Source organism: Rutidosis leptorrhynchoides, chromosome 1, assembly GCF_046630445.1.
Source record: "Rutidosis leptorrhynchoides isolate AG116_Rl617_1_P2 chromosome 1, CSIRO_AGI_Rlap_v1, whole genome shotgun sequence".
In the NCBI taxonomy this organism is placed as follows: Eukaryota; Viridiplantae; Streptophyta; class Magnoliopsida; order Asterales; family Asteraceae; genus Rutidosis; species Rutidosis leptorrhynchoides.
The window spans coordinates 696,025,091-696,039,230 of NC_092333.1; the positions used below are offsets into that span (position 1 = coordinate 696,025,091).

General features: G+C 35.4%; 1 protein-coding gene across 1 annotated transcript; it reads left to right on the forward strand.

Moving 5' to 3' along the window:
- The first annotated feature begins 11,330 nt into the window (after positions 1-11,330).
- On the forward strand, positions 11,331-13,715 carry LOC139886117 (uncharacterized). The gene is made up of 6 exons (XM_071869864.1): positions 11,331-11,462; positions 11,643-11,882; positions 12,043-12,287; positions 12,362-12,420; positions 13,272-13,300; positions 13,425-13,715. The coding sequence occupies exons 1-6, from the start codon at positions 11,408-11,410 to the stop codon at positions 13,454-13,456; spliced, it is 660 nt and encodes a 219-aa protein (XP_071725965.1). The 5' UTR covers positions 11,331-11,407; the 3' UTR covers positions 13,457-13,715.
- Positions 13,716-14,140: the final 425 nt, after the last annotated feature.

The window sequence follows — 14,140 nt, forward strand, 5'->3', positions numbered from 1 at the left end:
TTTGATTTATTTCAAGTGACTTTTAAAAAAATATATATTTGACCGTTGATGCATTTCAAGACGAACTGTTGACTTTTTTAAAGATATAGTTTTAAAGAATTCTCGTTTTTTGCTCCCACCTCTTTAGAACCTAGTTAGGTTTCTGAAATAAATAAGATAAATGTGTACTGTTTGATTTAATTCAAGTGACTTTATTGAAGATATATTTGACTGTTGATGCATTACAAGAAGATCAGTCTTTCGTTAAACACTCAGAAGGAAATAAGCCCCCAATTAGTCAAATTTAAGGTCATTTGCTACAGGTTGTACCTACTTGATCTTTATTTCTGTGTGATCGTTTCACGTCTTTCTGAAGATCAACATATTCTTGGGTCATAGAAGTTCGACCAGTTTCATGTCGTGGTTTGAATTTCTCGTCTTTTGCTCCTACTTCTTTAGTGGATTGATTTTCTAGTTAGTTTTTTGAAATAAGAGAACTGTGGTCTGTTTCATATTATTAAGAAATAAGATAAATGTGTACTGTTTGATTTAATTCAAGTGACTTTATTGAAGATATATTTGACTGTTGATGCATTACAAGAAGATCAGTCTTTCGTTAAACACTCAGAAGGAAATAAGCCCCCAATTAGTCAAATTTAAGGTCATTTGCTACAGGTTGTACCTACTTAATCTTTATTTCTGTGTGATCGTTTCACGTCTTTCTGAAGATCAACATATTCTTGGGTCATAGAAGTTCGACCAGTTTCATGTCGTGGTTTGAATTTCTCGTCTTTTGCTCCTACTTCTTTAGTGGATTGATTTTCTAGTTAGTTTTTTGAAATAAGAGAACTGTGGTCTGTTTCATATTATTAATTGCAGCGACGTTTTATAACGATATATTTGACTATCGATGCATTTTAAGAAGATCCAACTTTCGTTAAAACCTCGTCAAAGAAAGAAGCCAACTAGTCAAACTTGGATGATTCTGCATTAAGGGATTGCGTGGAGAACAACATATTCTTGGGCCATTGTATATTGATCAGTTTCATTATATGGTATGAAATTATTAATACGAATGGTCACAAGGGCTATGGTTTGAAATTATGATTGTGAGTTGCGAAAAAGGTATGTATTTGATCATGTTACATTGATATTTACTTTAAGTTTATGCTATATTTCTGTTGTTACTGATTAGGATGAGCTAAAATATACTTCCGTGCATAAGACGTTAGTAGTTGTGTCGTCCTACATACGCTTTTCAAGTTCTAGGAAAATTGGTTGCTGTTTGAGATTGTGTAACATTAAGTGCTCATGGCTTTAAATAAGCGTCACATAAGCAGCCTAAAAATGACTTTTTTCTTTATGAATAATATCTTGAGTTAAAACCTAGGAGTCATGAAATACTTGAAGGTTTTATTCGTGTTTAAAGGTGATGTAAGCTTTATGTACTTGAGATATGCAATTACAAACAATTGCAAATAAACTGTTCAAATTTTATGCTTTATATCATCAAATCATTATTTCAAGGACCGTACATTCAAAGCAAGTATATAAGTACTACTAATATATCTTTATCTCTTAGCATGACAAAGGTAATATTAAGAGTGTGTACCTAAAATGTTGGAAATGTAACTAGAGACCTTAAATTGTAAGTTCTAGACGTATGACTGGTAAACTAACGATTGGATTTCACTCCATGTCATTTTTGTATGATATTTATCCTCTGTTGTTAAGTTGTTAAAATACAATGTAAATTTAGAATAATATGGAATTAGTAAATGTATATGGGTAAAATATCTAGATATTAATATGTATAAGAAAATATCTAGATATTAGAATATGAGAGAAAAATCTAGAAATTGAAATGTAAAAGAAAAATCTAGATATTTGTAGGTTGTAGAAATATCTAGATATTTATATATCCATGGAAATATCTAGGTTCTAGAATGTTCCATGGAGTAGTATAAATATGGGAGGAGATTTCATTTGTGGTGTGTGAAGTTGTGAAAAGGTGTGAAGTAAGGTGTGAAATAAGAAGAGTGTGAGTTAGAGAGAGCTTATAAGTAGAGAAAAGAAAACTTATAAGTAAGTAATACTGTAATTATATTTTTGTATTAATAAAAGTGTTCTTTGTTAAGTTTCCCGGTCAAGCCTTAGTTTGTGTTTAAGTTCTTAGTGCACTTTTGTTGTTCTTATTATATGGTCAGCTCTGCCGCATAAGTAATACATGGTCGGTTATACCGCCTAAAGATATATGGTCGACAATGTCGCCTAAGTACATTGTGCACTAAGGATTTATAAAATTAAAGGCTAACCAACGTCAAAGTGTTGGTGTAGTGAGTCTAGTATAGTCTAGATCCTCTATAGTGGGTGTGTTGGGCTCGTCGAAGTTTCCAACAATTGGTATCAGAGCGGGTCGTTCGGGACCATTTCTAGTGGAGGAAATCAGTAAACGTTGGACGTTTACATCGACTTGTTTTCACCAAGGCTCTAAGGGAGATTCTGCCGGAGCACAGTTAGGAACTGTGAAAGCTCATCGGTCTGGGACCAAGCTTATTGGACGTTGGACGTCATGATGGCAGATCTTGCAAGTACGAGCAGTGGAATCGAGAGTCTCAATAACCACAACTATGGTTATTGGCGGACTTGTATAGAATCCTACCTACAAGGACAGGATTTATGGGAAATAGTTGCTGGCAGTGACACAACGCCTCCACCGAAAGAAAATGCCGAAGGCTTGAGAAAATGGAACATCAAGGCTGGGAAGGCTTTATTTATACTGAAGACTACAATCGAGGAGGATCTATTGGAGCACATCCGTGACGAGAAAACACCAAAGGCAGCTTGGGAAACTTTTGAAAAATTATTTTCAAAGAAGAATGAAGCACGACTCCAGCTCTTGGAAAATGAGCTCGCAGGTATCTCACAAGGAAGTCTATCTATTTCTCAGTATTTTACCAAGGTGAAATCTATTTGTCGTGAGATATCTCAACTTGCTCCTGAAGAGAAAGTGAGTGATGCAAGGATGAAGAGAATTATCATCCATGGCTTAAGATCAGAGTATAATGGATTTATAGCCGCTGTAAGAGGATGGCCTACTCAACCATCATTAATAGAGCTGGAGAATTTATTGGCTAATCAAGAGGCATTAGCCAAGCAGATGAATGAAGTAACCATAAAAGATGGAGAAGATGCACTCTTCACCAATAAGAAGAAAGCAACATCTCGAAGACAAGATGCGATGAAAGAAAGTCAGACATATGGATGGAAGAGTCACCCAAAGTCAAAAGGCAACACTTCAGGGGGAGCTCGGGGAGCTCAACAAGGAAGAAGAGATCATCGCCAACAATACGGGGAAAATGATAAGAGAATGGTGAATGCTTCAATTGTGGCAAGAAGGGTCATTTTGCTCGAGATTGTAGATTCCCCAAAAGGCGAACTTTCGAAGGAAATGTGGCCGCCACAAGAGATGAGAAGAAAGAGGTCACATTCGAAGCAACCATTAATGAGGAAACATGGGATGCAGAAGCTGGACTCTCTGTTGAAGCTGACATAGATGATCAAGCTCTTACAACAACTTTAAAGTCAAAAATAAACTACAAAGATGATTGGATCATCGATTCTGGATGCTCAAATCATATGACCAACGATGGGACAAAGCTGCAAGAAATGGAGGATTACAAAGGAAAGAGAGTCATGTTGACAGCCGACAATTCAAGGTTATCTATTTCTCACATTGGAAAGACAATAATTCCAAATGAAGGCGACTCTCATAAGCTCCAACTCGAGAAGGTGTATCTTGTCCCTGGCCTAAAGAAGAATTTACTGTCAGCACCACAATTGACAGTAGAAGGGAATTATGTGCTCTTTGGACCAGAAGATGTGTCTGTATTCAAGAGAGTGAAGGTGGTTGGCAATCCAATTATGCAAGGAAAAAGAATAGAGTCGGTCTATGTACTATCTGCTGAAACAGCATATGTGGATAAGACTCGAAAGAATGAGACGGCTGATCTGTGGCATGAACGTCTTGGGCATGTGGGATACAATAAGTTAAAGGAGATGATGGTGAAACGCATAGTAAATGGGCTTCCTCAAATTGATATCCGAACAGATACAATATGTGCTGGATGTCAATTTGGCAAAGCTCACCAATTGCCATTCAAGGAGTCAGTGCATCAGTCCAAGACACCACTAGAGCTAATACACTCAGATGTCTTCGGCCCAGTGAAACAAACATCACTTGGAGATAATGGAGGAGAATATTTATCAACCGAGTTCAATATCTATCTTGAGAAGCACAAGATCAAAAGGCAATTAACTTGCCCTAATACTCCACAACAGAATGGAGTGGCAGAACGTAAGAATCGTCATCTTGCTGAAACCTGTCGAAGTATGCTTCATGGTAAGAATGTACCAGGAAGATTTTGGGCCGAATGTATGAGGACGGCTTCATACGTGATTAACAGACTCCCACAAACAAAGTTGGGATATATTTCACCATATGAAAGATTATGGAAGATCAAGCCAACCGTCAACCATCTCAAGGTTTTTGGATGTGTATGCTACGTCTTCGTACCAGATCATCTACGAAGCAAATTTGATAAGAAGGCAATTCGATGCATTTTTGTCGGTTATGATGAATCAAGAAAAGGATGGAGATGTTGTGATCCAAATACTGGAAAGTGTTATACTTCAAGAAATGTGGTATTTGATGAAGCTTCTTCATGGTGGTCACCTCAAAAGATAGAGCTTCCAGAATCTCATGGATTAGAAGAAGTTCCAAAAGAGAAAGAAGAACATAAAGAGCACATAACGGATCCAATTAAAGAAGGAGATGGATCGTACTCTAAGGAAACGAGTCCATGGAAAACTGAGGTACATCAATCTACATCCGAAGAGGTTCGTCCAAGCCAAATTGATGCCGAGGAGCATGTGCAAGAATTACGGAGATCAACAAGGCCGAGGCAACCTAATCCGAGGTATGCCAATGCTGCTCATGTGGATGAATCAATACCTATTGAGCCTTCCACTTATGAAGAAGCAGCACAAAGTCAAGAATGGCAGAAAGCGATGGAAGAAGAAATTAATGCACTAAAAGAAAACCAGACATGGAGTTTAGTTCCAAAGCCAAAAGATGTAAAACCAATATTTTGTAAATGGGTTTACAAGGTGAAGACTCGATCAGATGGCTCCATTGAAAGGTATAAAGCTCGACTTGTTGCTAGAGGTTTTTCTCAACAATATGGGCTGAATTATGAAGAAACGTTTAGTCCAGTGGCGAAGATCACAACAATTCGAGATCTACTAGCTTTAGCCGCCAGCAAATCTTGGAAGCTGTGGTAGATGGATGTCAAGAACGCTTTCTTACATGGAGAACTTGACAAAAACATCTATATGGAGCAACCAAGAGGCTTTGAGAACAAGATCCATCCTGAGCATGTCTGCAAATTAAAGAAGGCACTATATGGCTTGAAGCAGGCTCCAAGAGTTTGGTACGGGAAGATTGGCGAGTTCTTAGTACAAAGTGGTTTCACAGTTGCTCCTTCAGATTCTAGTTTATTTGTGAAACAAGATCAAGGAAAACTAGCCATAGTGCTAGTATATGTGGATGACTTAATCATCACGGGAGATCACTATGAGGAGATCCAAAGAACAAGAGAGAATCTGTCTATCAGATTTCATATGAAGGAGCTTGGAGAACTCAAACATTTTCTTGGACTCGAAATAGAGCAGAAAAGAGAAGGATTATTTCTGGGACAACAGAAATATGTGCGAGATCTTTTACAAAAGTACGGAATGCTTAATTGCAAACCTATCTCAACTCCGATGGATCCGAATACAAAACTACGAGCAGATGAAGGAAAAAGTCTTCAAGATGTTACCATGTATCGAAAGATGGTCGGAAGTCTTATTTATCTCACACTAAGCCGGCCAGACATATCTTATGCAGTTGGAGTGGTTAGTCGATACATGAGCAATCCGAAGAAACCTCACCTTGATGTTGTACGACGCATCTTAAGGTATGTTAAAGGCACTATTAACTTTGGCATTTTGTACAAGAAAACAAAAGAATGTCACGTGACTGGATATTGTGACGCCGATTACGCTGGAGACTATGATACACGACGGTCAACTACATGTTTAGTCTTGGATCAGGAGTAATATCATGGTGCAGCAAGAGACAACCAACAGTATCCTTGTCAAGCACTGAAGCAGAATATCGATCGGCATCGTCAGCAACACAAGAAATGACATGGTTGAAACAACTAATGGAAGATCTTCATCAATCAACAGACTATCAAGTAGAGCTTTTCTGCGATAACCTATCAGCTATACGTCTAGCAGAGAATCCAGTCTTTCAAGCAAGAACAAAACATATAGAAGTACACTATCACTATGTTCGCGAGAAGGTCCTTGAAGGGGAGATCAAGATGGTGCCAACAAAGACAGATGAACAGGTTGCAGATATATTCACCAAGAGCCTAAGTAAACCGAAGTTTACAAAATTCAGAGAAGCACTTGGAATGGTCTGCAAGACATCGTTGGAAGAAAATTTGCATTGAGGGGGAGTGTTAAAATACAATGCAAATTTAGAATAATATGGAATTAGTAAATGTATATGGGTAAAATATCTAGATATTAATATGTATAAGAAAATATCTGGATATTAGAATATGAGAGAAAAATCTAGAAATTGAAATGTAAAAGAAAAATCTAGATATTTGTAGGTTGTAGAAATATCTAGATATTTATATATCCATGGAAATATCTAGGTTCTAGAATGTTCCATGGAGTAGTATAAATATGGGAGGAGATTTCATTTGTGGTGTGTGAAGTTGTGAAAAGGTGTGAAGTAAGGTGTGAAAAGGTGTGAAGTAAGGTGTGAAATAAGAAGAGTGTGAGTTAGAGAGAGCTTATAAGTAGAGAAAAGAAAACTTATAAGTAAGTAATACTGTAATTATATTTTTGTATTAATAAAAGTGTTCTTTGTTAAGTTTCCCGGTCAAGCCTTAGTTTGTGTTTAAGTTCTTAGTGCACTTTTGTTGTTCTTATTATATGGTCGGCTCTGCCGCCTAAGTAATACATGGTCGGTTATACCGCCTAAAGATATATGGTCGACACTGTCGCCTAAGTACATTGTGCACTAAGGATTTATAAAATTAAAGGCTAACCAACGTCAAAGTGTTGGTGTAGTGAGTCTAGTATAGTCTAGATCCTCAATAGTGGGTGTGTTGGGCTCGTCGAAGTTTCCAACAGTAGCTGATGTAACCCCCATATCTTTTGGGGTATTAGGCAGGCTGCGCGACAAGAGCTCATTTATCTTGTGAAGTGGTTAAGTTCAAGTGAAACACCGCATGCTTTCATTGAGGTAATTTATAACATTTGATGATCAGGTAATATACATACGTAGGGGAGGCTACTGGTAATATACATGCTTTCTTTGTCTAAAGGGAACTGATTTATATAAATACGGGTTGTGATGATGAATTTCTGTTATTCTGAGTTAACTGATCAAACTTTGAAATACGTTGTATGGCATAATTTTATGTTGTATATTGATTATCATCTTGTTTAACCCGTTGACTAGTGTATTGCTGAGCCCGTTTATCTATATCTTGTATCTAAAGATCAGTATGTAAATTAGATGGACAGCTCATGGGTATTAATAGCATGTTCAGTTTTGTCATATTTGTACCGACATCTTTTTACTTATCATTGCCTCATACGTTCTTTTAAGAAAATTGTTTTCATTGATATATAGGGTTGTGGATTTTGTAGATTGAGCGTTCATGGCTTGAACTGTTGTGCTGTTATATTTTTTTAAAATAGAGCAAATTGGTTGGTGTTTGTTTGACAATCAAAGGACTTTAGATCTAGCAACCATGAGGAATTGTGAATTCAAGTCACCCTTGTGACAATGTCCACATACTGTGATATGGTCCAGTGGTTGGTGGCATGCCTCCTTTAGGGGAGGTCAGGAGTTCGACCCCGTTAGCTACATTTTAAAAAACACAATTTCATCCCTGCCATGAAGTATTCACCCATGGCACATTTCCCATATCATTTGGGGGGTGGGGGGAGTTTTACTTGGTCGTGCCTTTGGATCATTTGGATCTTGCAAGATTTTTTTTTTTTTTTAGAATGAAGCATGATGGTGTTACATACCAGGTGGTAAGAACAATTATAGTGTTGGTCACTAATAAAACTTTAGAAATTTGGTTCTTATTTGCAGGGAAAGGTGCAAATGCAGTGCCATGTTGATGACTGTATGATCAAAGGGTTTGGAGAATACTTTTGTGTAGGTGATAATAAATTACAACGGGTTGGTGGTTTAGTCCCCCTCGGATGATCCCAATCTCTGTCCCAAAAAAAATAAAAAAAATTACAACGGGTTGGTCAGATACCAATGCAGGTTCAAAATAGGTCATTCTGGTACACAATCAAAGTGTAATGTCTACTAGGAACAATTTTAGTCTAAATACCAATGCCAATTACTGTGAAATATGATTAGAAAAACTGTACAATTTATTAGAAGTAATACTTAGACCCTCTTTAACGCGCCTGGCATACACCCTATGTGCACCCAACACGCCGGAAGCACGCTGCTAATGCGGCGTGCTGGTGGTTTGAGGTGACGGTGTGCTGGAACCAGCACCGAAAAGATGAAGGCGTGCAAGGGTGAATTTGGCGACGTGGAGGCTTGTGGTTGGAGGGATGGCAACGGATATATAAATATATGTAAATGAAATCGTTTCGCATTTCGCATCTTAGTTTTCAGTTTTCAAAATCGTGTTTCATTTTTATATTTTTGTTTTATGTTTTAGTTTTCAATTTTTAGTTTTGAGTTTCAGTTATTAGTTTCATGTTTTGCATTTCAGTTTTTAGTTTCGCGTTCAGTAATGTAGAACGTAAATGAAATCATGATGAAGTTGGAGAATTTGGATGAAATTGAAACGAGAGTTAGAAATTATAAAAATAGAAGAAAAGATAGATGAAGTGTATAAAATTTGTGTTTGAAAGTGTTTTTATAGATGAAATTTTATAATTTTATTATTATTAAATATTAAATATTGTATTTATTTAATAGTATTCTCGTTGAAATTTTGATACCCTCGAATCATACTGAGCCACGTCGTCCAAAAACACCAACACGCAAACTTGAACCAGTGCCTGGAGCCAGCACAAAAACGACCGACACCCAGTGGCACGCCGCACTATAGGCATGCCGCCGCCGTGCTGGATCAAAGACGAAAACGCACGATTAAAATAGTCTAAGAGCACTCGGTATCCGTACAAAAATCGACCGTCCCCCTAAAATCGACGCCGGGATCGACGGTCGGTCGACACCGGCACGGCGTCGACCTCGCCATCGATTTCCAGCCTCCCAAATTCGACGGTGGCTTTTTGACCGTTGGAGGGTTTTTTTTTTTTTTTTTGAATTTGTTTCTTTTTTCTTCTTGTTAATTTTGGTACTCGTATTTTTAATCTATTTTTTTTTCAAGTTGAAGCTCTACTGCTGCTGCTGTTGACATTAAAGGTGAAGAAGAAGATATTTAGGTTTTTGTAAAAGTTGGGCTTATTTTGTTTTACATGGGCCAAACCATTTTTAATTTACTCCGTAATATTTTTATCATAAATATTAAAACGTATTTAATTAATTATTTTGTTTTTATATTAAATTAGTTAAATACAATATTTAAAAATCAATTTAAAAAATAAAAAATAAAAAATGGACACTGAAATTGACACTAAAATGGACACTGTGGACACCTCCACCTTACACACTGTCAGTCAATTTCAGTGTCAAAAATGGACACTGAAATTAACACTGAAAAATGGACACGGACACCTTGTGCTCTAATAGTGGAGAGATTAGAATAACACGGTTGTATAAATGAGCTCGACCCACTAAATTTAGAATAGGGTTTAAAAAAGTTTTGATCCAACTCGATTGTATGAAATGGGCTTGGCACATAAGGTTTAGATTAGGGTTTAGAATGATTTTGTAGTGTAATGTAATATAAATAGTTCAGTCATAAAGTAACAATAAAATCTCCTCAATATTCGTTCCAGATACTCTCTTGCGAATCCCGTGACATTCGAAGGTGGTTAGTTCATTTAATTTTAAATTAATTAAATTTGTGTTTTCGTTGTCTCCGTGTGTTTATTTGTGCTGATTTTGTTGTATATAAAATTACGGATGTATGTGGGCTGTGCGTCTTATTGATGAACATCTGCAAGCTGTTCGTAATGCGATACTGATAATATCATTAAATTAAGGAGAAATTTTACATCTGTGCTTTAATTTACACAGCTAGTCGTTTTTTGTGTGTTTTTTTGGAGCTAGGTTTTTTATGATTCGAGATTTGTTTTTAGGTTTTGATGTAGATTTTTTTTTTTCTGGAATTTTTAAATTGTGTGTTTGGTGGTGTTGATTTTTAAAATGATTCTGCATGTCTACGTTTTATTTGTAATTTTTGTGTGTGTGAGAATCACTTTTTAATTGCATTTTGATCCATGTTGTTGGTTGTATGTGTGTTTTGATAGAATCACACCATTTCATTCATTTGTTGTTTGTTTTTTAGTAGTTAAATAGTTTTGTGTTTTCAACTTTTCATTGATATTTCATGAAGTTAATGTATGTTTAAAGATGTTAATGATTTTTTTTTTTTTTTTTTTTCAGGTTGTGTGCAGAGTAGGTAGCATTTACACTCCAAATTCACGACTGCTGTTTTCGGTAAAATATCTTGTTGTTATTGACTTTGAGTGTTTTTTCTCCGTTATAACTTCTTTTTCTGATTTCTATTTTATGTGTGCTATGTTATTGCAAATCTGTTTGTTATATATCTATTTGGTTCTGTTTGTTTTAGATTTATAGTCTTATATAATAGGATAATAGGATGCTCAGTAAGTTGGTAGTGTTGATTTGAGTTTTAAATCTGTTAATTTATCTGGCTAATGTCTAATAAACAGTTTTAAATACACATTGCTATGTCAAAAAATAAAGTGACTACCTGATCAGTTTAATGTTTTGTTTAATAATTTGTTCATCTTGTTTTTGTTGTTTGCAATATTTATAGTTTTGTGGTTGTTGAATGATATACTGTTATTTTCTCTCTAAGTTATATATATATATATATATATGCTAGTAATGTATGAACAGAGTTTCTCATTGTTAGTTAGTATTATGTATTTTATATTTATTACTCTGTATTAATGTTGAAGCGTTTGTAGAGATTAGAATATTAATTTTGGTCCAAGTCAATTGTATAAAAGGGGCTCGGCTCATTAGGTTCAAATTAGTGTTTAGAATGTATTATGTAATTTAGGTATAAATAGCTCAGTAATATAGTAGTAATACGGAGTATAATAATAAAATATACGTTACCCGTTTACAATATTCTACAGTTGTCTTCATCAATTTGCTATGGACGGTGATCGTGCTTTGACTGGCGATTCAAGCAATACTGGAGGAGCAACAGGTAATTTTACTTATGTCTGTAACTTTATGAGTCTTATTATTATTATTATTATTATTATTATTATTATTATTATTATTATTATTATTATTATTATCCAGATCCAGATGTGTATATATCGTTGTGTATTTGTTAATTATAAACCTTGTATAGATTGATTAATGGTTTTAAATTGAATAACAGTGATGACTCCAGAAGAATTGTATGCTGCCTTACTCCCCGAACTAAAAGAAAAGGGTATTTTCAATGTGTTTGTTCATGTACAGTCTTCACAAGCAGAGTTCGACATTAAGACTGACCTCTATGCATCTGTTGAATCATTTAAGTCTCTTGTCGAAGACAAGTTTGAAATACCTACAGCCCGACAATGTCTGATTTATAATGGATCAATTATGGAGGACAATCGAACTCTTGAGAGCTACGGTATTAATTACTACTCCCAATTTGTTTTATTATTATAATTTATTTATTTTATAACTCATATAAAATATATACATATAAATAAATGTAATACTATGATTTATTATAAACTTGATAGTTAAATTAATTGTGCAAATGTGTTATTTTATCTGGCTGGCTACAGGGGTAGGGGGAGGACAGAATGTTTACCTGATTGTTCTTGGGGGCCCTTTCCGAAATCAGGCAGCTAACCCCCCCAGAACAGCTAACCATAGAATTGCTAGACTCGCTGAATACTCTCTACACTCGGGTGCTTCTCCTGCTCATATAATACAAGGCATGTATGATTCAGATCCTTTTTATAGAGAGATGATGAAAAGTCCCGCCTTATTTCGTCGATTCTGTTCACCCACGCCCATGACCGAGGAGGTAAATCCTTATTTTTACCTTTTTACTTTTGTTTTATTTTCTTAACTTTAACATGATGTTTATTGCTATTACAGGAAATGTTGGAAATACACCTATCTCTTGCATCGGGAGTCCGTCAGCAACAAACCACAGGGTAAACCACCTTATTCGTCATTCTTTTTTTTTTTTTTATTCTTTTGCAAAAAAACTCTATTATAGTATCAGATAAACAGTAAACAAAGATACAAACATAGGCACGGGTTTATTGACGTGCCCTTAAAGAACAAACAACGTTGATTCAACCCGAAACAAAAATCACCCAAAACAACATGACCCAACATAATAAAGGCCAAAACATCTATTACTCGACTTCAGTTATAGTATAGCACTATAGCGTTTGATTTTCTCATCCCATACCCCATATTCCTGCAGCTTTGACCACATCTTTGCTTTGTTCGACTTTAAAAGTCATCAATTTCATTTTAACATAATAATTTTGAATAAGTAGACCTCTTCCTTTCTCTAAATACTCTGAAATTCATTTCTTGCCTTATAAAATAGACCATGGCTGCAATCACCATTCTATTAGTGACATTCCAAATGTTTATAATGAATGGGTATCGAACGAGCTTGCTAATAATATATATATATTTTTTTTTTTGGACATCAGTTTGGTGCTAATAATATTTTCTTCTTTTTTTTGGACATCAGTTTGGTGCTAATAATATTTTCTAATCATCTTCTAGACCTCTTAATAGAATCTTCTCTTATATTACCCCTAGACCACTCTAAATTGATTCTTTTGTTTCTCCACCAGTTGACTTTTGCTTTGACTTTGTCCAGTAAACTTTTACTATCACTGTTCAGATTAGCATTACTGGGATCATTATTCACCTCTCTTTTTTTTTTTAACTATCATTGACTCTTGTCTTTGATGATGATATTATGAAGTATATAAATTGGGTTTAGTTTATGCTGATATGACTTTGCCGTTTTTGTATGCAGGAATGCACGTCAAACTGGAGGAGCAACAGGTAATGTTACAGCACCAAACAATTGAAATGGTTACATAATAACCGTATCCCTATTCATTTAATTGTATTTATTTATTACCTTTAAACTAATAGTATATGTTGTTGCGATCGTAATAAATGACAGGAGGCACTCGCAGGAACCGCAGCCGCAGGTGATGTTGATGAGCACAGCTATTAGTGTAATTAATTAATACTTGGTGGTGGTGTCCAAGGATGACTTCGTTTATTAACTTTTATCTTTTTAAAGTTTATGAATCAGGACTACATTTTAACTAAGGGTATCTTATTAGTGAACTGTTATCGACTTTGACTGAGATGTGTATTAAAATCCATGGTTCTAGATGTTTCTTATGGATTAGAAATATTATATCATATGATATGATGAATGCCTTTTATATATTTTTCTTATCTTATAGGACGGAGTATATTTTTTGTTCTACAAACTAGTTGTTGATAGAATCTTTGCATAAATAAATTCTTATATCAGTCGTGTTTGCAGTATAATCGAGTTTAATTAGAATCCCAGATTCATAGAACATTTGGATTCCGATTAGATGCATCATGGCGATAAATATGACTAGTTAGTTATGCCTTGAAAAAAATGGCCCATGAACTTGTCTTCTTCTCTACTACTTATTTTCATTTCTTATTTTCATTTCCTTTCCTATCATTTTTTTGCCTTTTTGCATCAGCCAGCTAGAGAGCCACAGCTTGATCCTTATCTTGCTCTGTTTTACCTCATCAACCCATGATCTTGGTGCATTTTTCATGTCCTCGTTGTCTAGTTCGTTCTCAATGATGATATATATATATATACAGGGGCAGGATCAATGGGGAAGT